Source organism: Tinamus guttatus, unplaced genomic scaffold (genome assembly GCF_059628265.1).
Source record: "Tinamus guttatus ecotype Peru unplaced genomic scaffold, ASM5962826v1 Tinamus_guttatus_pri_ptg000115l, whole genome shotgun sequence".
Classification (NCBI taxonomy): Eukaryota; Metazoa; Chordata; class Aves; order Tinamiformes; family Tinamidae; genus Tinamus; species Tinamus guttatus.
In genome coordinates this window covers 7,776,471-7,797,068 of record NW_028288649.1, presented here as the reverse complement: position 1 = coordinate 7,797,068, position 20,598 = coordinate 7,776,471, and the positions used below count along the sequence as shown (strand labels likewise).

Here is a 20,598-nt window from a genome sequence, read left to right as displayed (position 1 = left end):
AAATAAAATCAAGTTTGCATTTAAAATATACGCTGGATCAGGGACAGGGTTCTCTGTGTTGCGAGGTCAAACCCTTAGCAAGAAGAGCAGAGCCATTTCGGTTGTGTCAAATGTGTGCTTGGTGGCTCACCAAGAGGTGACACTGTTGACTGCAGCCGGTCCCTATTTTCTGCCACATGCCCTAAGTTCTTCGTGTGCGTCCCCATAACTGCTGCTTTCCCACCCCACCGTGTCCTCTTACTGCTCTTTGTGTTCTCTCAGTGAAAATACCCAGAGGAAAACAAATCCAGCTGCGTGTTGTTCACTGCTTACCAGAGGCTATGAGTAAAAATACCCAAAAACTCACCTGCTCTTAATGGTGCAGCATTTGTCCACCCTTTGTGACCATTCGTGGTTCACAGGAACAGAGCAAACACCTGCAGAAGACACAGTATCATGGGGATGGGCCCAGGGAATCCGAGATTTTGAACATAGGTGAATGTCAGTATTATTTTCAACTTGTCCTGCAGAGTTTACTCTTTGGGGAGAGGGATTGGGTTTGTTTGGCTTCCTTTCAAAGCCCAGGTCCTTTACGTGTCTGGTTACACTTAAAACGTTAGCGTCAGCTAACAACAGGCCTCTGGATAAAATTTGCTATATTGGCAGTACCGTGGACATAGGCTTATCTTTTGGACACGTTTTGTAAAATCAGGCTATTTTCATTAAAAGAACAAAGAGTAGCATGGCGATGGAGCAGCTGTCATATTTTATTACAAAACACAAATATGTGGGAAATCAATGGCAGAAGGAGTGCTGTACAGTGCATATTTCCAGTAATCCTCACAACCAGGGGGAAGGTAGAAGCCTGGCCTAAGTGCAGGAGCAGATGGCAAGGAACTTTAGAAAGCTTTGCTGTGATTTTTGCCCTTTCGAGCGTTTGTGCTTCTCCTTTGATCCTGAGATCTTGACTTTAATGTGTTTCATCTTCTTTCACTTACTGCTTTAGCTTTAACTTTCCCTTTAGATTATTTTTGTTTGGTGGAGTTTGTGTTAGTGTGGGTTTTGTTATCGTTCCATATTGTGAAATTTAGAAAGACGGTTACTGCTTTTCTTTAGTGCTGTTTGCATCCAATAAAATACCAGCTGCATCTCTGCCACACACAGTTGTAATGAAACACTGAAAAAAAATCCATCTCTCAAAGGTGTTGAGAGACTTGGAGTGCATGTGAAGTTGTATCAGACTTTCTTGGAAGGGAGATAACAGTGCGATTATGATAGTACATCTCAAATAAACACCTGTGGGAGTTTGTTTTCATCACTATTCCATTAAATTTAGTTTTTACTGATAAGTATTTAAGCTTACAAACATGTTCTCTTCGAATCTAACATTTTTATCTCCAGTCAACTTTCAGTTAAATTAAAAAGAATACTTTGCAGTGTTTCGAAGCAGAGCAGCAAGAAGAAGATGGGGTGGTCTGAATAACCGCATGTTTTTTGTGTCTTTTCTTTTTTTTCTATAGCTGTCAGAAATGATAGGAACAAAAAGAAGAAGGAACCTTCAAAGCAGGAATCCACAGAAAACTATGAAATGACAGCAGAGTTGGATGATCTCACTGAGAAGATCCGGAAAGCTCACCAGGAAACCTTCCCCTCGCTCTGCCAGCTGGGAAAATACACTACAGTAAGCACGATTTGTAAAGCTTACCTTCTGCATGTGCAGGAATGACATGAGTTTGTTGATTGGAGACTGTCAGTGTTTAAGACACAGAAGTAGATACACTCCTTGAATTTTCTTAGCTGGGAAAAATGCATATGTGCATGGAAATAAATGCTGAAGAAGAGCCATTGCACTTCAGTGGATGTGTTACTTACCAGGATTGTGAGAGGTTGCCCTAAAGATAAATCCATTGAGGAGACAAACTTGGACTCCCTGTGGGAATTGTATACTACCATTCATTCGAAATTCATTAGCTTCTAAAGTCTTGAGTTCTGCTAGTGAATCACTGGATTACCATTTAGCAGGTGTAGAGTGTTCTGGTAACAGTTTTCAAAGTACCAAGGTCACAGAAAATATGACATGTCTAAATAAACCAGGTTCTAAAAGGCAAACTTGCAGTTTATTCCCATTCCAGTCTACCAAAATACCACAAAGCATCATGTACTTTAGCTGCTTTTTGGAAATGAAAAATCAGCCCCCAGTTAGGAAATCGAGTATAGTAGGAATTTCTCCAGAGGATGACTTGAGGAAATAATTTTTTTTCTATACATATATATTGCTAAATGCTGGGGGGAAAGACTGCAGTATTTATAGATTGCAGAGAGGAAACATAATGTCAAGTTTGCAAATGTAGTTATTAAAGAGATGCTAAAAAATGTACTTTAGGCAATATTTAGAGACATAGCACAGAGGAATTGCTTGTGTTTGGTGTGGCCTGCGCAGTCAGCTGATGTAGTGAGTTGTAGCATTACTGGATGTTTGAGAGGGCTGAGCAAGTCCTGAAGTAGTGCAGTATGTTCTCTCTTGGCACGATGTGAGGTGGAGTGCCTTGGCTGGACCAAGGAGCCATCGGCCTCTGACGTTCTACTTGGCTGAAGATCTGGGAACGAGATTGAGGATCTAAAGAAAATGCACACTCTTTGGATTGCTCTCCAGTTCGAGTGAACTGTGACATGCATAGGCAAGCTCACCAAGTCATGAGTATTCGACTCAGTGTTTTAATGAACAGGGTAGTGTCCTACAGCGTGCTCATTCCTTTGCAAAGTGCAAGGTACAAAGTCTCAGGTCAAGGTGTCAAGTTTTGGGATTGAAGTGTGAGGAAAGCAGGCCTGGGTGTTGCGGAGACGTGAAATGCAGAAGGTTGTGGCTCTAGAGAAGAACATTGTTTCTATGTCCCTGAAAGCTTCATCTGCTTGCTAGTACTGGGAAGACCCCTGGCACCTGTGGGCTGCTCTGGTGCTCTGTCTGCTCACGCTCAGGGTAGACTTAGTCAAAATAATCAGCGTAGGCATACTGGTAAATATTGCTGAAGGAGAACATCCAGCTGGTGACATAACTAAAAGATTCCACTTCAAGGATGGAGGCTGGGATTTGTAGTGTCTCTTTTCAAGGGAATTCCTGAGTTAATCCTCTCCATACCTTCCCTCATAGTATGTGCTGTGTCCTCATCTGGAAGCGAATGAAAACTTCCAAACAGGTGCTCCCAGCCTTCTTCAAATGCAGCAGCACTTCTGAGGCAGTGTGGGCAGTCTCGCAGCCCAAGGAGGCCTCGCGAGGAGGCCACCGCGTGTCCGTGCGGGCTGTGGGACCATGGCCCGGCCTGCGCCGCGCCGCGGTGCCGCGCAGGGCCCGCCGACGGCCTCGCTCCCCGGGAGGAACCCAGCGGTGTCCTCTGGGCACAAACGTGTCGTGACAACGTGACAACGTTCTGCGCTGTCTCTGAGCTAGAAACACGCCCCGGAAGCCGACCTGTCGGTGCTTTGTGCTGGTAGATATCAAAGATCCTGAATGACTGAAAGGTAAACCTGGGCACTGTACTCTTGCATTATATATTGGATGCTTAAGCATCATTAATATTTTAGCTCCTGAAATGATACAAATGGATGAAATTGGAGCAGGTCTAGTTGCATATCACACCGGTGATGCCTTCATCCTGGGTTCCTGCTGAGCCTGATGGTGAGGTTATGTCCGTGTAGGAATTGCAGAGCCCTTACTGAGAATTGGATTTTAATAAGGGTTGAATCTGAGTTGACTGTGGAGAACCATGATCCGACCACGGTGTCCCTGAGGCCACATATAGGTAATCCTGATCTCAGGCCACACTGGACAACCTGGGGATACAAGACTTGATTTTGTTGCTGTTTCTTGGTCTCTCAATATCAGGTTAGCTGCATGTAGCTGAAGACTACTGCTTTGTCGTGCTTTGGTCAAATACACATTGCAATAACAAAGTTATACTGAGAGAGTTATTTCTGGCTTACCTCAAATCTTGGAGGGCCATATGGCTTCCGTCAACAGCTGTGTCAAAACTAATAGCAGTGGTGCTAAATGTTAGCTGCCATCTCCCTTTGCTCTCATGTTCTCTGTGTGAAATGCTAACTATTTAAAACCCTCATCTAGCTAAGGTTTGGTGACCATTCTGGCATTTTGGGTAGGAATTTGTTATTAATGCTATTTTTTCCTAGCTTTTAAGGTGATAGAGTACAGGAATCCCCCAGCTGTTTGCACTTGCTTTAAAGAGAAAACAAAAACAGAAAACTTGGGATTTAGTGTATTTCTGAATAGCGGTGTGGTTGGAATAAAACGGTATAGGTTGGAATAAAATAAAATAGTGTGGTTGGGATAAAGGTAGCCCTCCGTCTTCAGCTTCTTCCATCTCCTGTCCCCAAAGGAGTGGGGAAGAGGGTTTTTGCTGAAGGTGCAGGGCCCATGAGCTTCTCAGAGAGTCAAAACCAGGCCCGGGCTACAGCCTTTTCTTCCGAGGCTCTTGAAATAGGGATCAGATGTCAAAAAGCAGAACCTCACCACTCTTTTTTTTTCTCTTTCTCTTTTTTTTTTTTTTTTTTTTTTAATATTGGGACCAAAGAGAAGCTTAGGACACTTTTTGTGATAGTAATAAGGCAACACAGGCAGAATATGCTTTTCTGACTCCTTTTGTAGGCCAATATCCATGAAAAATGACCCCTTCATTCTGTGAAGCATGTGGGCTGGTTTTACCACCTTCCTATGGGTTGTTTTTTTAAAAATCCTCAAGTGAGAAATGAGCATATTGAGTCAACGTGGAGTCACTCGAGTCTCACGAGTTGCTCCGTGGTCCCAACAGAAGCCAGGGCAGGAGGGATCTGTGCTCCATAAGCTCCGCTCCTGCGCGGCTCTGCCTCAGCAGTCTTTGAGACTGATTAAAAACATGTTTCCGTTTGTTGCTAAAAACAGCAAAGGATTTTAAGTATTAGAGAGAGGGGTAAAAGAGCCGAGATACAGTCATTAAAAACCAAAATCTTCCCAGACATTTGTACTGTGTAGCTGACTCCTCTTGCTCTGGACCACGGCGGTCTGCATTTCCTGTAGGAAAAGGTTATGTGGCATTTTCCCTCCGTTGTGTATTTTTATTTGTTCCAAAATGGGTTTGGAAAAGCATTTTCAATTGTGCACTTTATATCTGTCTGCTCTTTAAAAGAAAAAGTGTCCCTCTCTGTAGTAGTTGCTGTGCTTTGCATAGTTAATAAAAGTCTACTTAAAATGATGGGAGAACAGCACTCGTATTAAATTCCCTGGATCATTTGGCTTAACAGTTGCATTTGCTGGGCAGTGGCAAGTTTAGTTCTGTCGATGATGAGAATCAGCAAGCTGTTTAAACATAATGGATTTCAAAAGTCCATCATAAATAGCTCTGTTTTATTACTGTCATCCAGGTAAGAGAAAGTGCCATAGTAATTTCTCCAGAGATGTCATACTTTATAGGATAATTGAGTGTAACTATACTGCTCGTCCCTTGAGACTGGTGTTATTTGTAAGTCTACAGCTGTGGTACATCCAGCCTCATGATAGAGGGAGGATAAAACAGCAAATAATTTTTCCTCTGCAGATCCTTGCCTCCAGTTCTCCCCAGCTGCCCTTGGCTAGCTGCAGGCCGGCAGGTTTTGCATCGCGGTGGCATTTTGCTCTTTGCAGGCGCTCAGCTTAAAAGTTGCCTTTGCTATTTTTCCTGCAGAGGAAATGCAGAATACCCTGATGCAGGGAGCAGGCCCTCGCACGAGCCGGAGCGTATTCCTGCTTTCGCTAAGGAGCCGTGGGAAGTGTTCCTGAGGAGGGCAGAGTGGCCCCTGTGAGCCTTGCTCCATTTGTAAAGTGGGTTTTAAAGACAGGGGGGATTCTGCCACTGTGTATGTTAGCGTGAGTGCCTCGTCCTGTGTCGTTAATGCAGAGATGGAGCAGGCTGCAATGAAAAACAAAAATGATGGAAAAAATGGGATCCATTTATGTGGCAAAAATGGCTGTTTAATTGGATTTCATAGCAAGGTTGGGCTTTTCTACTGATAAAGATGTCACTAGGGTGTATTACAGTATTGTTCCACCATATGTGCTCTGGTGCAAAAGCTTGAAAAACATGCAAGGCTGCTCCTGGAAAAGACACCCAAAAACAGCTTCAGTAAAATATTCAGGAGAAATCATAGCATCTGCATGTTTTTTCGCAGCATGGTTAGAGGAGATCCCCAGGCAAATTTAATCAGAGTTTCTACTTCTAAAATGCATTTTATTAACCGCGCGTTTTAGTGTTCAACCTATACATTGGTAGAGTCAGCTTTGTTTTTACATATTCAGAAATGCTGCTAAAAAGCTAGCTATTTTCCGTGATGCTCATGGCTGCCTTCATTACCAAATAAAATGCTAAAAGTCTTTCCATTTGTAGCATCTCAAAGATAATATGTAAATCACATTAGGTCCAATGCTGGGGAATATGGCAACCAGCATAATAAAACACCAGGTTATTTTGTATTTTATTAACTGCCCCTTCCCTTCAGTTTGCATAATAGTGAGTTCGATTTACATTTGTTAAGACGGCCGTGCATTACTCTTACTAGAAGACATGTCAAACTTCCCATTGCCAGTACTGTAGCATGATAAAGTAACCTCATATGATACTGATGAAGATTTCGTTCACACTTGCTGGTTTCATGCAACGTCTTTTTTTCCAGATGGATACCCTATTGTAAAATGATTTCCTGCTTTAGGCTCTGCTTTGTGTAGCTCCACGCTATGCCATCTTTCTATGAACTGGATAAACTGCCTATTAAATTTAATTACAGCCTGAATGACTGCACATCTTGATCTTATTTTTCCTCCAATGTACTGTATTTCACCAAGGTCCTTGAGGATGAAATAAAATAAATCTGAAGGATGCATACTCCAGTAGCCAAAAGAAATGTTTCAAAGGGCATTGCAGTGACTGTTAACCCATTGGTGTTGGGCCATTTCAAAGGCAATTCCTTGGGTTTAGGATTATGCAGACATTTTCTCCTGTCTTTTCTTCTGCTATTTAAAAACAAAATGAGAGAAGTTGATTTAAAGGAGTTCCCAGAATAGCCACTCGAATAGAAATTAAGTTAGTTTCTTATCTCTTAAAAAGAAGGCAGATGTGCACCTTCAGACCGCCTGCTGTGGCTGGCACTGATTTGTTGCAGTAATGTAAATCCTAAGGTAAGTACTAAGGTAAATCCTAAGGTAAATCCCGGCTGGCTGCTCTGCTCCGGTGCTAGCCGGGGTGGGCGTCAGGCCAGCGGCTCCCTTGGGAGCAGCCGCAGCTCCACGTCGCCCCAGCCCCTCCTTGGGCCTGGCACTGGCTACCAGTTGCCTGTAGCCACGCTGGCCTTATCCCAAACCCCGTGTCCTCTCTCCTGCCACCTCCTTCTCAGGAACCACAAGATGCTCTTGGTCTCTGAGATGACAAACTGCCTCATGTGGCTTTTTGCTCATGGAGAATTCCCTCGCAAGGGATTTTGGCTGAATTAGAGTCCCTTTGTACTAGTCATTCAACAAAATAGGTCCCTGGTGCTGAGCCTTGCCCTGCACCCGGTGGCTGAGGCGAGAGATGGTGGGATGTCACCATAGCAGGTCACCAGGAGCCCCAGCTGAGGAGGAGGAGGAGGAGGAACATGTGAGGGAGGAAGGCAGTGCCACTGCACGGCTCCTTTGGAGATCTCCAGCTGTTCTCAGGGAGCTCGGTGTCCTCGCCAGCAGCAGTGGTGGGGACAAAGCTACTAGAGATGTTTCCTCCAGGAAAGGGTGAGCCAAGTAAATTGCACACTTCCTCTGGGCATCGAATCCATCATGTCTGTTAACTGGGTTTAAGGGTTCAGTAGCTATTTTTAATGTACAAAAATGTGAATCACAAGGCCAATATGGGTGTATATCCTGGAAAATTACAGCTTTTTGGATTAAGATATGTGAGTATATATGGAAAAAAATCCCCGAAAGACGTAGATACAGTGTCATTGTAACACATCGAGCAATAGGGGACATGCTGGAGATACCATCAAATGAGCGTTCAGCGTTCGTCGTTGTCCACGGTGTTTTTCATAATGTTCTGTAGAGCAATTCTCCTTAATTCATGAGAGACCGTAGCTTGAGAAAGCTGTAAAACCCTTGCAGAGCCACAGAGCAGATAAATTAAGTAGAACTAATTTGCTAAGACCTTAAGTATGTGAAGCTGCGTTCCAAATATTGTGCTGCTTTTTCCAGATGAGGACCCAATATTCATGTTCCACTGTTCATTTTATTTTCCGGGGTACAACTGTAAATTGTCTCTCTCACTGCACTTATTATATAATGGCGAGGAAGAATAATGATAGTGGCATTTGAAAATGCTTAAGTTCATTTGTATTCCTTGTACAGATGGCCTCTGCAATCATAAGTAACAGAAATATCCAAGGAATTTTCAGGCGATTAATCCAAGTTTAAAAACAGCATCATCCCAACAGCAAACTGCAGAAAATGCCTGGAATGTTAATAGAAAGTGCTTCTAGAAGGAAGACTCTGTTGCTGTTTTCTTGCCTTGAAAATCATTTATTCAGAGGAAGATCGTTGATTTACGGTTCCTTCGTTTTTGTGGTTTTTTTTTCCAGAACTCTAGTGCAGACCATCGGGTTCGACTGGATCTTGGGCTTTGGGACAAATTCAGTGAACTTGCAACAAAGTGCATTATTAAAATAGTGGAATTTGCAAAACGATTGCCAGGCTTTACAAGCCTGACCATTGCAGACCAGATAACTCTACTTAAAGCAGCCTGCCTGGATATACTGGTACGTACCTTCAATGTCGTTGATGTATTACTGGTGGATTTTATGGAATGGACTGCAGTCCTTGTCTACAAATCTGTGTTATATTGGATAACTGTATTTTTCCAGGTATGCAGTACATCTACACGGTAGGTGGATTTTAGTATGGTTGCAAGAAGGGCACATTTTGATATTCTGATACTAAATTAAATATATGCTACTTTGGAAAATTTTCCCTATCATAAACACTGAAGAGAGATCTGATTGCCTTTCCTTCCTCCTCTTCCTCCTCACTGCAAAATACAGTGCAGCCAGGGCTCTGTATAAAGGACGTCTGGACCGACGTCCCTGTGTAGTGTTGTAGGAAGGCTCTGTGCTTAGTCACGAGGGGGTTCAAAGACTCAGATCCAAATCTTCTGAGTGGTTGAGCCAGATGCACCTGGAGGTGCCAGTGCCAATGCCAAGCCTTTGGTACGTAGAATTGCCGGTGTTCAGAGGTGGCATGGATATCTGTGGAAACGGACTCAAAAGTGCACATCATACATGTTAGCAAAACGGCGTTTAATTTTAAACGTAGCAGTGTGTGCTCTCCAGGAGGGGTTTGAAGTTGCTCTCCAGGCCCCCGTCGGGGCAGGGTATTCACTGCCCCTGTCAAGCAGGGCAGCGCCTTGACCTTCAGAGGGGCCCGGGGAGCCAAGCGCTGCCTCAGAAATGCCTGCGAGCTCTTCGGGCTTTTAATGCCAAATATGCTCTTTATTATGACCATTATCCTGACTTGCAGGAAAATTGTTAGTGCTTTAAGCAAAATCTGCCCTGGGAAACGTTTCTGAGCACAAATGTTCTGGTCTTTATTGAACCAAATGATTTTTCTGTTTGCCAAGGAACTCTGGCAGGGTGGCTACTGTATATATGTATTTTGGCATCAGAGAGCATTTTAAGCTGGAGAATTTGAAGCTAAAGTAATTAATCTTGGAATTTCTGAAAATGCCCTGTTTCAAACAGGGCCATATCAAGGAGCACATTAAGTGCTCTGACCTTTTCTTCATGGCGTGTCAAAAGCTGTTTCGAAGCTCCTCATCCAGAGGACACTGATGTAGGAGAAGGTGGCGGGGGGACGTTATTCCTTGGCCCGTCGCGGGGAGCCGAGCTCCCCCTGCAGCTCTCGAGCTCTCGTCCCCTTCCTGTGGGGGCTCCTTCGCTGTGGGCAGTGATGGCTCCTCGCGGGGAGCGAGGAACAGGAGCGACCTCCATTTCGGGCTCCCCGGCCGCGTTGCTGCTTGTTTGCGCCGCCCCAACCGGCTGGAAGTTGCCGAGGGTTTGGGGGCAGCGTTTCTGCTGCCTTTTTATCTATCTGGAGCCTTTAGAGATAAAGGTGCTTCTCGGCCTTTGATCAGGGTGACTGAAGGAAAGCTTAGCTGCCAGATTCAAAAAAAAGTAATGAGGCAGGTGGTGAATGGTGAATTTATTTCAACTCCGTAAATATCTGATGGGTAGGAAGGGAAGAGCGGGGATTTCTTCTCAAACCCAGGAACATTGAACAGTTCTGCGCGTGGTGCCAGGTTTGCCAGTGCTCATGGACTTCCCTGTGCTCCCGCAGCCGTCCCGGCTCCGCGTCCCCGGAGGTGCTCCGCACGGCTGCTTCTGAGATGCTGCAAAAGCCCTCGCGCTCTAACCAAGGAATCGTGCCAAGCAGTCAGCAAACGCCTTTGGATGCGGGTCAAAGGCTTGTTTTACATACAAACAAACACAAGCTCTGGAAGGGAAATAGCATCAAACCTCCTAAGATAGTCCAAGACGCCAGTTGGGGATGGCGGAATTTGTATTTGCTCTGGAGCCAAAAGCTTTCGGGATAAATGTTGCTAAAATTCAGTCAGTAACGCTCGTAAAAGTGATCGCTTCTGTCTGCTTGTCTGCAGACCCCGCAGGAGCAGAGCACGTGCAAAATCATCTCGTGTGGACAAAATGAATGTGAGGCACCCACAAAGTGTCAGTCCTTCTGAAGTGTCTTAGAAAATTAAGATGTTCTTGAGCGCAGATCCTTAAAAACCATCATTTTCAGCTCTTGTTGTAAAAGCTGCACATCTGTGGGTGCAGGTGGACGTGTGCTGGGGGGACTGGGGAGGTTTGTCCCCATGCTGCCGTGCTCCGGAGGTCACCTGTGCCCGTCCCTCCTGCCAGGAAAGTCACCCCCGGCCACGGCAGCTCCAGGGCAGGAATGGGATTTCTCTAGGAAAATCCAGGTTGCGTTAAGAAATCTGTTTACCACAGGTAGTTTTGTGATTGATGAAATGTATCTTTCTGGATGGTTTTGTTTTGTGCAACACACAGGGTTTTTATTTTGCTGTTTGGAATTGACTCATGGGAGCTCTATATCCTTTAAGATATAAATAGTCTCTAAAACAAAGGGTCCTTTAATCATGGTAAGAACCTTATTTATGGCTACAAGTGGCATTTAAGAGCAGAGTGACAACTAAAATACTTGGCTTACTTCCAAAACTTAAACACTACTGAGGACATTAGGAGGATATCTTCTAGACCACGGTTCGGTTTAAAATGGAGAGAGAGATACAGTGATTTCTTATTTTAAAGTGCTGACATTTCCCATATGTTCTGCAGTGAATATGAGCTCAAGATCAACTTCGCTTTGACTTTGGAAGTTTGCCCGAGAAACGTTTAGCAGCGAATCAGCAATATCCGTGGCGTTTTGCAGATCTTGATGAAGGGCACAAATTAAAAAAACATTTTAAATGATCTGTCTCATAATTTAATAACAGCGCGTTGTGGGATAATGTCGAAGGAATGCAGGAGAAACCTGAGACCCGATTGCTGCAGTCAAGTTAAGTGCATTGCAGAAACATGTATTTGAGCTTCAGCTGTGCCAGTGTCCCATTGAGCCACTGCAGGCTTGTCCCATGGAAGGCTAGGGCAGAATTTAGGTATGAACACCTCAAGTCTGAGTTTTTAAAATAATAAAAAGCTCATTTGCTGCCTATACATGAAACAAGCTAATTTCCACAGGCCCCTTACGCTTTAGTCACCGGTTTTGCAAGGCAGCCTGTTCCTGTGCACGCTCATGGTTGCGGGTAACTCTTCCGAGGCGCCGGTCTGCTGCCAGGGGCAGGGGGCTTTGCACCTACCCTGTGTTTGTAAATCCTGCCACGAGGTACCTCGAGTCAGGCATTGCAGCACTTGCATCATCTATTTGCACTTGCCCCAAAAGTTGCACTTCTGTTGCCCCAAAGCCCCTTTCTGTGGTTTGGCCTTAAGGAGGAACCACATCTGCTGTCCCAGACTTCATCCCACTTTGCCCTGTCTGCCTTAATGGCTTTTGCGTTTCCCAATAAACACAGTTTTCAAGCCATGTTTTTCTTGGAAACAACGAACTCTGCATGTTTCCTTTTCTTTCTCCCCAGTCTGTTCCTCCAAGGGGGCTCCAGGTTTGTTCAAATTGGTCATCGAGTAGGTCGGGCTGCAGTCTTTATCATGTCTTTCAGTGACTTTTCGGATGGCTAGGGGAGACAACTGCCGCTAGTCCTGGGTGTAGAAAATGGCAAACATGCTCTCTGATCTCTTGACAGGGGCCGTGTGTTGTAACGTTAAGTTCTGCTAATAAACCTGAGATACACGTCAACTATTACACAAGAACTCTGGATTCACCAGAAGCCTTTTAAGGTTACTTATGTTAGAGGGGATTCTTCTTCAGTGAAGACTTGGAGTGCCCTGCATTCGTATTTGTGCCTATCTTGGCCACTCATTAATAATTCATTCTACTTCAGAGGGCAGGGGAAAAAATGTAGAAAATGTCTGTCCAGCCATGTAAAGCCTTAGTGCTTTACTATAGACCCTCAATGTGAGGTAAGATGATTCCTGCGATAGGAAAGCTTCCCGGTAGGTCTCCGAGCGCCGTGCCCACCTCGTTTGCCTCCCTGTTTATTTGCAGCAGTGTTGCCAGGCAAAGATGAAAGTGGAGGAACCAGCCCTGGCTTGGTCAGCTGCCAAGTGCTGGGGCCTTCCGAGCGAGAGCTGCTGCAGATGCAGAAATAACTAGATTTTTCCCTGTACTTATTTATCTTATTTATATTTGTGTAAATCTTTTTGTTGTTGTTGAATCTTTAAAAAGAGTAAGCTGGCCATATGGGAAATAAATCCAGTCAAATCATGAGAAAATATGGCTACAGTCATAGTCCAGCTAAACAACTATACTTTTGGAAGGTTGTTGTTGTTATTATTATTATTATTATTAATTTAGTTTAGGGATAAGCCTTCTCCCACCTCTAATCATTTTAAACATTAATGTCCTTTTTTTGGGCATTTTTTTGCATTTGTGTGTGCAAACTGGCCCAGAGCAGCACTGCCTCAGCTGGTGGAGGAGCCGCTGACAGCACCAGCAGAGGAGAGAGGCCCCTTGCTCCAGACAGTGATCCCTGTGCCAGGCAACTCCAGAGCCTGGGGGAAGTCGGGATGTACCAGGAAACAACCATGGTGGAAAAAGGAGAAAAGGTTGCGCCAGCTCCCAAGCCCGCTGGCAGCCCGGAGCATTCAAAGTCTGCTCCTCATACAAGCAATGCGACCAGGTCGGCAGCATTCCCTCAGGGCCTGTGATTTGCCCATAACGGAAGGAATTTGAGGTCAAGAAAAGTAGGAAAAGCAGGAGTAACTTTTAACTCCCAGCTCATCTTTTCCTGCCACCCAGGAAAATAAACAAGCCAAGCCAGTGGCTTTGTCGTTAAAATCAATGGGAAGAATCTTAGCATCTTGAAGTAGCACCTGGGCCAAGCCCGGTTCTTGGTGCAGCATTCCTGGTGTGCGGAGTTGTAAATGAGCAGAGTGAACCCGTGCTGGGTTAGGAGAACATAGATGAACCGGTGTATTAGCTGCTGCGTGGAGTGTGCCCGACACCAGGGGCGACTCGCGCTGTCCTTGTCCAGTGAGCAGCGCTGCGGCCTCGCGGGCGGCGCCTCATGGCGCGAGGCGGCGCCGTGGGGCAGGGCCGAGCGCCGCCAACGGCCACCAGCTGCGTCGGCAACAACATGGCAGCGGGAGGTGCCTTCGGCTCCTTTCCGTGTGCTGCTGCTTTTCCAACTAAGTATTGTTCAGCTGCTGCAAACACCTTCGTGTTCGTGGGGTGGGATTGTCCCATATGGTACCACGAAAGACCTGACGGCAGCTCAAGCACGGAGTATGTTCTGCCGCTTTCTCCGGTTTGCAGCTACCTACACTCACTCACACAACACAGAGGGGAGATAGTTTGTCCTTATCAAGAAGCTCTGTCAGGCAAAGTTAACCACCCCCCCCCAAAATCACTGAAATATGTGCAGGAGAGGTGGGAGGTTGTCACAACCGTGCTGCGATCAACATGGCAGCAACGTGGCGTTTCATCGCGAGGTGCACATAGCACACTGATTGTGGAGGGGCTTATGTGAGCACTATGGTAACATTAATGATTTATGCTATGGGCATTGCAGAGAATTTTTTATTATATAATAATCAGGGGAAAAATTTAGAAGTGACCAATTTGCTCCCCCCCCCCCGCCCAAAACAAAAGTGAATTTCAATAAATGTCTGCCATAGTAGCAAATTTTTGTGCTCCCAGAACTGAATGTACCAGAGTTGAGTATCGGCCTGTTTTGACATGAGCATGTGCTATGGTTGCACGGATGATTTGCTGCATCAAGGAAATGCAGGAAATCTTTGATGGGATGAATTCTTCACATTTCATTCTCCTGTGCCCCCACAGATCCTCAGAATTTGCACACGATACACGCCAGAACAAGACACGATGACGTTCTCAGATGGCCTTACCCTCAATCGAACTCAGATGCACAACGCCGGGTTCGGCCCGCTCACTGACCTGGTGTTCACGTTTGCCAACCAGCTCCTGCCTTTGGAAATGGATGATACGGAAACAGGTCTCCTCAGTGCCATCTGCCTCATCTGCGGAGGTACCTACGTGCAGCGGCCGCTGCCACGCGGCTGAAACGGGCAGACTGGCTCTTAGTCTCCCCCTACACTAAGGGGTTGTTTGCAACTGACGATGGTTATTGTTTTTATTACTATTTTTTTCCTGAATCTGATCATTCGGACAGGCAAATGATCCTATTTTTGCCTGATAAAGACATATGGGATGCATCCTGCCACATTACCCTATATGAATGACTTTCATTACTGACTTTTTTAATATAACTTTTACTCATCAATGTAATGGCTTTCATATCCGTATGTTTATATTCACACAGAAATCATTGGTGATTGATAATTTTCTTTAGGAAGAGTTCTGATTTATAAGTAACACGGCAGCACATTTGACATGATCTTGGGGGTTTGGCTGCAAAAACCAAGTGGAAAGGGACATCAAGTAACATCCTAGTTAGTTAATTTAAAAACAACAAAAAGGGAGCTTCAGCCTCTTCACTTCCTTCCATCGGGCTCTTATGCTATTCCAGAGCTTGCACAAAAAGAGAGAAATGAATGAGGTTAAGGATCACACCTTGCCTAGTCTGGGCATCTGGGGAAACACGAGCTTCTTTTCCCCTTCATTTTCCTTTGCAATATCTTAGGCGCTACACAGTGCTACAACTAACTGATTTAAAACCAAAAGTCAGTGTTTGTTGATGGTGCCCCTTCAGTGCAAAAATCTTTGTCATTTTATGTATCTCTGAGCATAACCCACGACAAGCACCGGCAGGTTCTGCGCTGTCCTTCCGCTGCTGCTGTTTGTTGGTGCTCCCCGTTTTATGGGTGGCGTTTGTTGTCGCTCAGGTTAGCACTGCCACCTGCTGATGTGTGATGGTAATTTACTATATTTTAGTAGTGACACAAAATAACAGCTTTTGTATACCTAAAAGTAGCCTATAAATGCCATGTACAAGATTAATTCCCATTTATTATTTGTAGCAAGGGATTTTTTTTTCCCCTTGGAGAGTGAAGGACAAGAGCAAATTGATCATTTTGGACCACTCAAATTACAAGTCCTTCCAGTAACCAAGCAAAAGTGAATCTCAGTACTATAGAGATAATGATGTTCTGGCTTCTTCCTATGGAATACAGACCACAGAATGTGGGTCATAAATGGAGAAAATTATGAGATTCTGATCAAGAAAATGGAGGAGCTTCTGCGGTTTGCATTTTGTAGGAACTATTTCAAATAATACCGGCAATACAATTCTTTTTTTTTTTAACAGATCGTCAGGACCTTGAAGAACCAATGAAAGTCGATAAGCTTCAGGAACCGCTGCTGGAAGCGCTGAAAATTTATATCCGAAAGAGACGACCCAACAAGCCTCATATGTTTCCAAAGATCTTAATGAAAATCACAGATCTTCGCAGTATCAGTGCAAAAGGTACAGGATGCCCCACTGACTTCAGCAGCAGCGACAACGCGGTTGTGTCACTCCAGACAGTGTGAGAGCAAGTTGGCCTAAGGACCTGGTGCTTAAAAAAAAAATCTGCAAGAAAAAATTAGATCCTCACGACCTTTTTCTTCCCTTTTAAAAGTAGGGGGAGAAAAATCAGTCAGGTTTAGATTTGTCTTTAAATATACTCTGTGATGCTCGTTTTTTAGCAGGGACATACTCTACTAGATATTTGAGCCCTGAGGTTTATGGCCATGAACTCTGTGAAGTTGTCTTGATAGACAAATCTTTGGCCCAGCCAGGATGCACTGTGTGAAACACATTCACACTCCAGTGTGGCAAGGAATTTCTTGCTGTGTATCCTCCCCATTGGAGGTTTAATTGCAAGATATTCCTTATTTGTGGTCTTCCCCACCTTGCATCTGAATGTATCTGTCCGTCAATCCTTCAAATACGTTGCTGCTTAGAAGGGAATGAAGTACTGAGGTTGTATCAGTGTCACCAGTGACGAAATAAAATAGTTAAAGGCTTTCTGAGCCCTTTAAAAAAGTCCTGCTTCACCTACTTAACACTAATGAGCCAGAATTTTTGCCATTCTTTGCGTACTTTACAGACCCAGTGTTTGAAAAAAGCGTAAAATACATTCCAGTGTATTAACAAGTCTAGGTGATCAAAGTTACATTGAACTTTTCATAGCAATTTAGAGTTGATTCATTCAGTCTCCCTGTACTGTCACAGTTGCTGTGATCAGTTTCAAGTTCATTTGTTGAAGAGCGTTCATCTCTTTCTCGTTTAATAACTGACATAGTAAATGTGCAAGATTCTGTCTGCAAGAACTTTAGGAGAGATTTTTTTTTTTCCATTAATGTGCCTGACATTACTAGTGTTGATACGAAAGAAAAAAAAAAAAGTGTTGGTTGTATTAATAAAAAGGACTTTTCCCCCCCTTCTTTTTAAAGGTGCAGAACGTGTCATTACGTTGAAAATGGAAATTCCTGGATCGATGCCACCTCTTATTCAGGAAATGCTGGAGAATTCGGAAGGACACGAGCCGCTGACACCGACCTCCAACAGCACCACGGCCGAGCACAGCCCCAGTATCTCACCCAGCTCAGTGGAGAACAGCAGCGTCACTCAGTCCCCCATGGTGCAATAAGACATTTTCCAGCTACTTCAGACATTCCCAATACCTTATGTACAGGGATGAAAAGCAAGAAAAACATTTTTACTGCTGCTTAGTTTCTGGACTTAATATATATCTATATATGTATATATATATAGATAAAACTCAACAAGGACCAAGAAATTTTCATATGTATCGATATATACTCCTTGCTGTTTAAACTCTTAAAACTAGAAAATGCAAACTTTTGAAACTCTAAATCAGCCATTTCATGCAAAAAAAAATAGTTAAGCTTCTGTTTTCTTCTCTGAACACTCAAGATTGCATGGTGACAAGACAGATCTCAGACTTTAAATTCTGGTTGCATTTCTGATGACTTTGTACATACAAATGTATGGCTGTACTTTCTATACTGGATGTTTGGTGCTTTCCTTTTGTCTCTCATACCTAATCCGATCAAGACACCAAGCGTATGAAATGGACTACTGTACACATCCAGAAAAGAAAGCTGAAAGGATCGTCTGACTTAGTTAAGATGAAAACTTGTCTTTGATGCCCTCAGTTCGCATCTCCTTCCTTGTAAAAAGTCTACGAAAAGTCACTGCACTCGCAGGAAAGGCATCAGTATCAATGTTAACTGCCAGACCAGTTATTCAGATGTCATTTGTTCCACTGTTAATGTCACTTTAAAATTTAAGAGGTGGTTTATTACCTGGCAGGTGACCTAGCTGCAGAACTAACTACTCCATTTCTACAGGAACGATAGCCTCCAAGGCAGAAACACTTCTCAGTGTTACTATGTTTTTGTTTACTTGTTCACAAGCCATTAGGGAAACTTCATGGGGTGATAACCAGCAGAATCAGTCACAGCTTTGGAACTGGCGAGTCCAGTGTATTTCCTTACACCCCCCCTGCCCGGAATTAGTTGGGTTATCCGGCCTTCCAGGGGCTAAGGAATTACAGCTAGGACTTCCAGAAACACAAGGAGAGAATCTGCCTTCTTGGCCTTGTTCAATCACCATAAAGCAGAGTGAAAACTGTGGTAGAATGGGTAACAGATTTAAAGTGTCAGTTTCTTAGGTTTCATTTAAAGCACTAGTGGATTTTTTTTTATATATTCTAGCAAGTCTGTGATGTACTTTCACTGGCTCTGTTTGTACATTGAGATTGTTTAACAATGCTTTCTATGTTCATATACTGTTTACCTTTTTCCATGGAGTCTCCTGGCAAAGAATAAAATATATTTATTTTAAAAAAAAGCTGTGTAGCAGCAGTCCCCTTGTAGAAGAAAATTTTCCACACATGAGATACTTTTCCATTTTTTAATGTTTAAATTTCATTTCAAAAAGCAGGTTTGCTGTTTGCAACCATGACAATTAAAATGTGCTTTAGCACAGCTGTCTAGAACATCCCTACAAGCCAGTCAGACAAATACATGACATTTCAATGAGTAAAAAAGAGCATAAAACTGTAGGTGTAAGAACAAAATGTTAAAATGCCTACACACAATAATAAAAACCATCAATTACATTATCACATAAAATAAGTCAAATGTACAAAAGTTTGCGACAGAAGGGACAAAAGGACAACACAAGGTATTTGTTGGAAAACGTTTGTGTGCTCTTTGGGCACTTAATTAAACATATCAAAATCATCATCCTCGTCAGATTCTGCAAAATATTTAACTTCTTTTCTAGCCCGGCCTGTCCGTGGCTTCGGGGCAGTTTCAGAGGCGAAGCCGGACTGAAAGATTTCCACGTCCGAGTCCTGGTCGAAAGCCGCCTTCTTGGCCTTCTGCGGGAAGACAAGGCAGGGCACTTGTGATCTGGGTGCATTTTGCGTTCTGACTGTCAGAACTGAAGCAAACATTTCTCTAACATCACCTAAACCCCAATTGCTAGTTCAGCAAACTACAGTAAGAGCATTTTTATTTAAAATAACCCCTTAGGTTCATTTTTTTTCCAAAGCAAAAAGAACAGAGCAGGAACTGACCTTGCTTGGTGTTGACTTAGGCGTTTTCTTCCCAGGGTTGTATTCACCTTCATTTTCTGAGCCAGATGCTTTCCTCTTCTTTGCCCCTCTGCCTTTTCCTGAATTAGAGAATATGACTTAACTTTCTCTTATTTTTTTTAAAAAAGTAAAATTCAAATTGTTCAGATTTCTGATGAAGTAACACTTTATTATGTCCTAAAGTCAAAATTACGTTTTCAGCTCAAGATTTTTCACAACAGCAGGAAAATTATCCGTGCTGTTCTTACAGCGTATTTAATGATTCTCTCAGTTCTAAATCTTTTATGCTTCTTCTGAAGTTACCATTTACCCTTGCAAGTCACGCTCACAGCTAAGACAGGGCCAACCACCTTTAGATCAATGACTGACTTCTAGACTTCTGAAGTATTAACAAAGCCTTTCTGTACTGGTTACTGAATAGTAAAGATAAATTAATCCTGTGTAAAGGAAACTTACTGTTAACCTCAACTATCAACAGAGAGAAACCCCTTCCTCTTACAATCCCTCTGATGAAATCACTTGATATGCTGTGATACTTCTCTCCTCCGCTTCTGAGCACCCTCAGAGCTAAGAACTGGGATAACAAGAAGCTGTTTTGAGAATGAAAAAAAAAACCCCAAAACCTGCTTATGAGAATTAACAACTAGCAGAATTTGAGAGTCTCATATAAAGCTGAGATCAAAGAATGAACTCAGCAGTATCTCACAGAAGTGATGGGCAAGAGAAAAAGGGGCTGCAGTTATGAAATGCATTCCCAAAAGTTAAATGAAAAGTTCTCAGCATTGTCGGACAAGAAAAGCCAAGCAAACTATTTCTGTCACAGGAAAAAACCCTTCTTGCTGAGTAATTCACTAGTGACTCATCAAGCAATGAACCACTGTGGTTCTAATTTTGGAAACTGCATTTCTGCTTCCTCGTACAAACAGCCCTAAGCCTGCTGATCAGCGCTGCACCAAGAGCCCTACCTTTGGGTGCTGCAGTCTTCTTTGGAAGGCCGAATTCCGAATCCGAGTCCGAGTTCACAGGTTCCATCTTCTTGGCCTTGGGAGCTCTTTTAGGTTTAGGGGGCACATCTAGTTTTGCTGTTAGAAGTTAGAGATATTATATAGGTTAAACTCACATATTGGTTAGAAACATTGAAGTTGATTATTACTTTGATTACAGCCGAAATGTTAGCTACCAAAATGAGAGGTGTCTGCACCTGGGCAAAGCGCAGGCCTCAGCTTCTCTGCTGAAACCGTGCGGCCTGAGCAGGAGGTTTCCTGTGCTGTATTTTACTGCAGAGTGCAGTCAATAAGGGAGTGTTTTGAATTAATCATGTCCTTATGAGCACAAAATCGAGGTTACTGGTTAACTAAAGTA

At 43.7% G+C, this 20,598-nt stretch overlaps 2 protein-coding genes across 3 annotated transcripts in view; one reads left to right on the top strand and one right to left on the bottom strand.

The window, feature by feature from the left end:
* RARB (retinoic acid receptor beta) overlaps nucleotides 1-18,485 on the top strand; it is a 298,547-nt gene extending 280,062 nt beyond the window's left edge. For both annotated transcript variants that reach the window (XM_010228387.2, XM_010228388.2), the window contains 5 exons: nucleotides 1,500-1,660; nucleotides 8,599-8,775; nucleotides 14,489-14,693; nucleotides 15,933-16,091; nucleotides 17,063-18,485. In XM_010228387.2, coding sequence (XP_010226689.1) covers nucleotides 1,500-1,660; nucleotides 8,599-8,775; nucleotides 14,489-14,693; nucleotides 15,933-16,091; nucleotides 17,063-17,259 — 899 coding nt within the window. In that variant the 3' untranslated portion in view covers nucleotides 17,260-18,485. The remainder of the gene's footprint in view (nucleotides 1-1,499; nucleotides 1,661-8,598; nucleotides 8,776-14,488; nucleotides 14,694-15,932; nucleotides 16,092-17,062) is intronic.
* A 51-nt stretch (nucleotides 18,486-18,536) lies between these two features.
* Nucleotides 18,537-20,598, bottom strand: part of TOP2B (DNA topoisomerase II beta) — a 61,489-nt gene continuing 59,427 nt past the window's right edge. The window contains exons 34-36 of the mRNA XM_088521175.1: nucleotides 20,202-20,318; nucleotides 19,219-19,316; nucleotides 18,537-19,020 (exon numbers count right to left, since the gene is read on the bottom strand). Coding sequence (XP_088377301.1) covers nucleotides 18,859-19,020; nucleotides 19,219-19,316; nucleotides 20,202-20,318 — 377 coding nt within the window. The 3' untranslated portion in view covers nucleotides 18,537-18,858. The remainder of the gene's footprint in view (nucleotides 19,021-19,218; nucleotides 19,317-20,201; nucleotides 20,319-20,598) is intronic.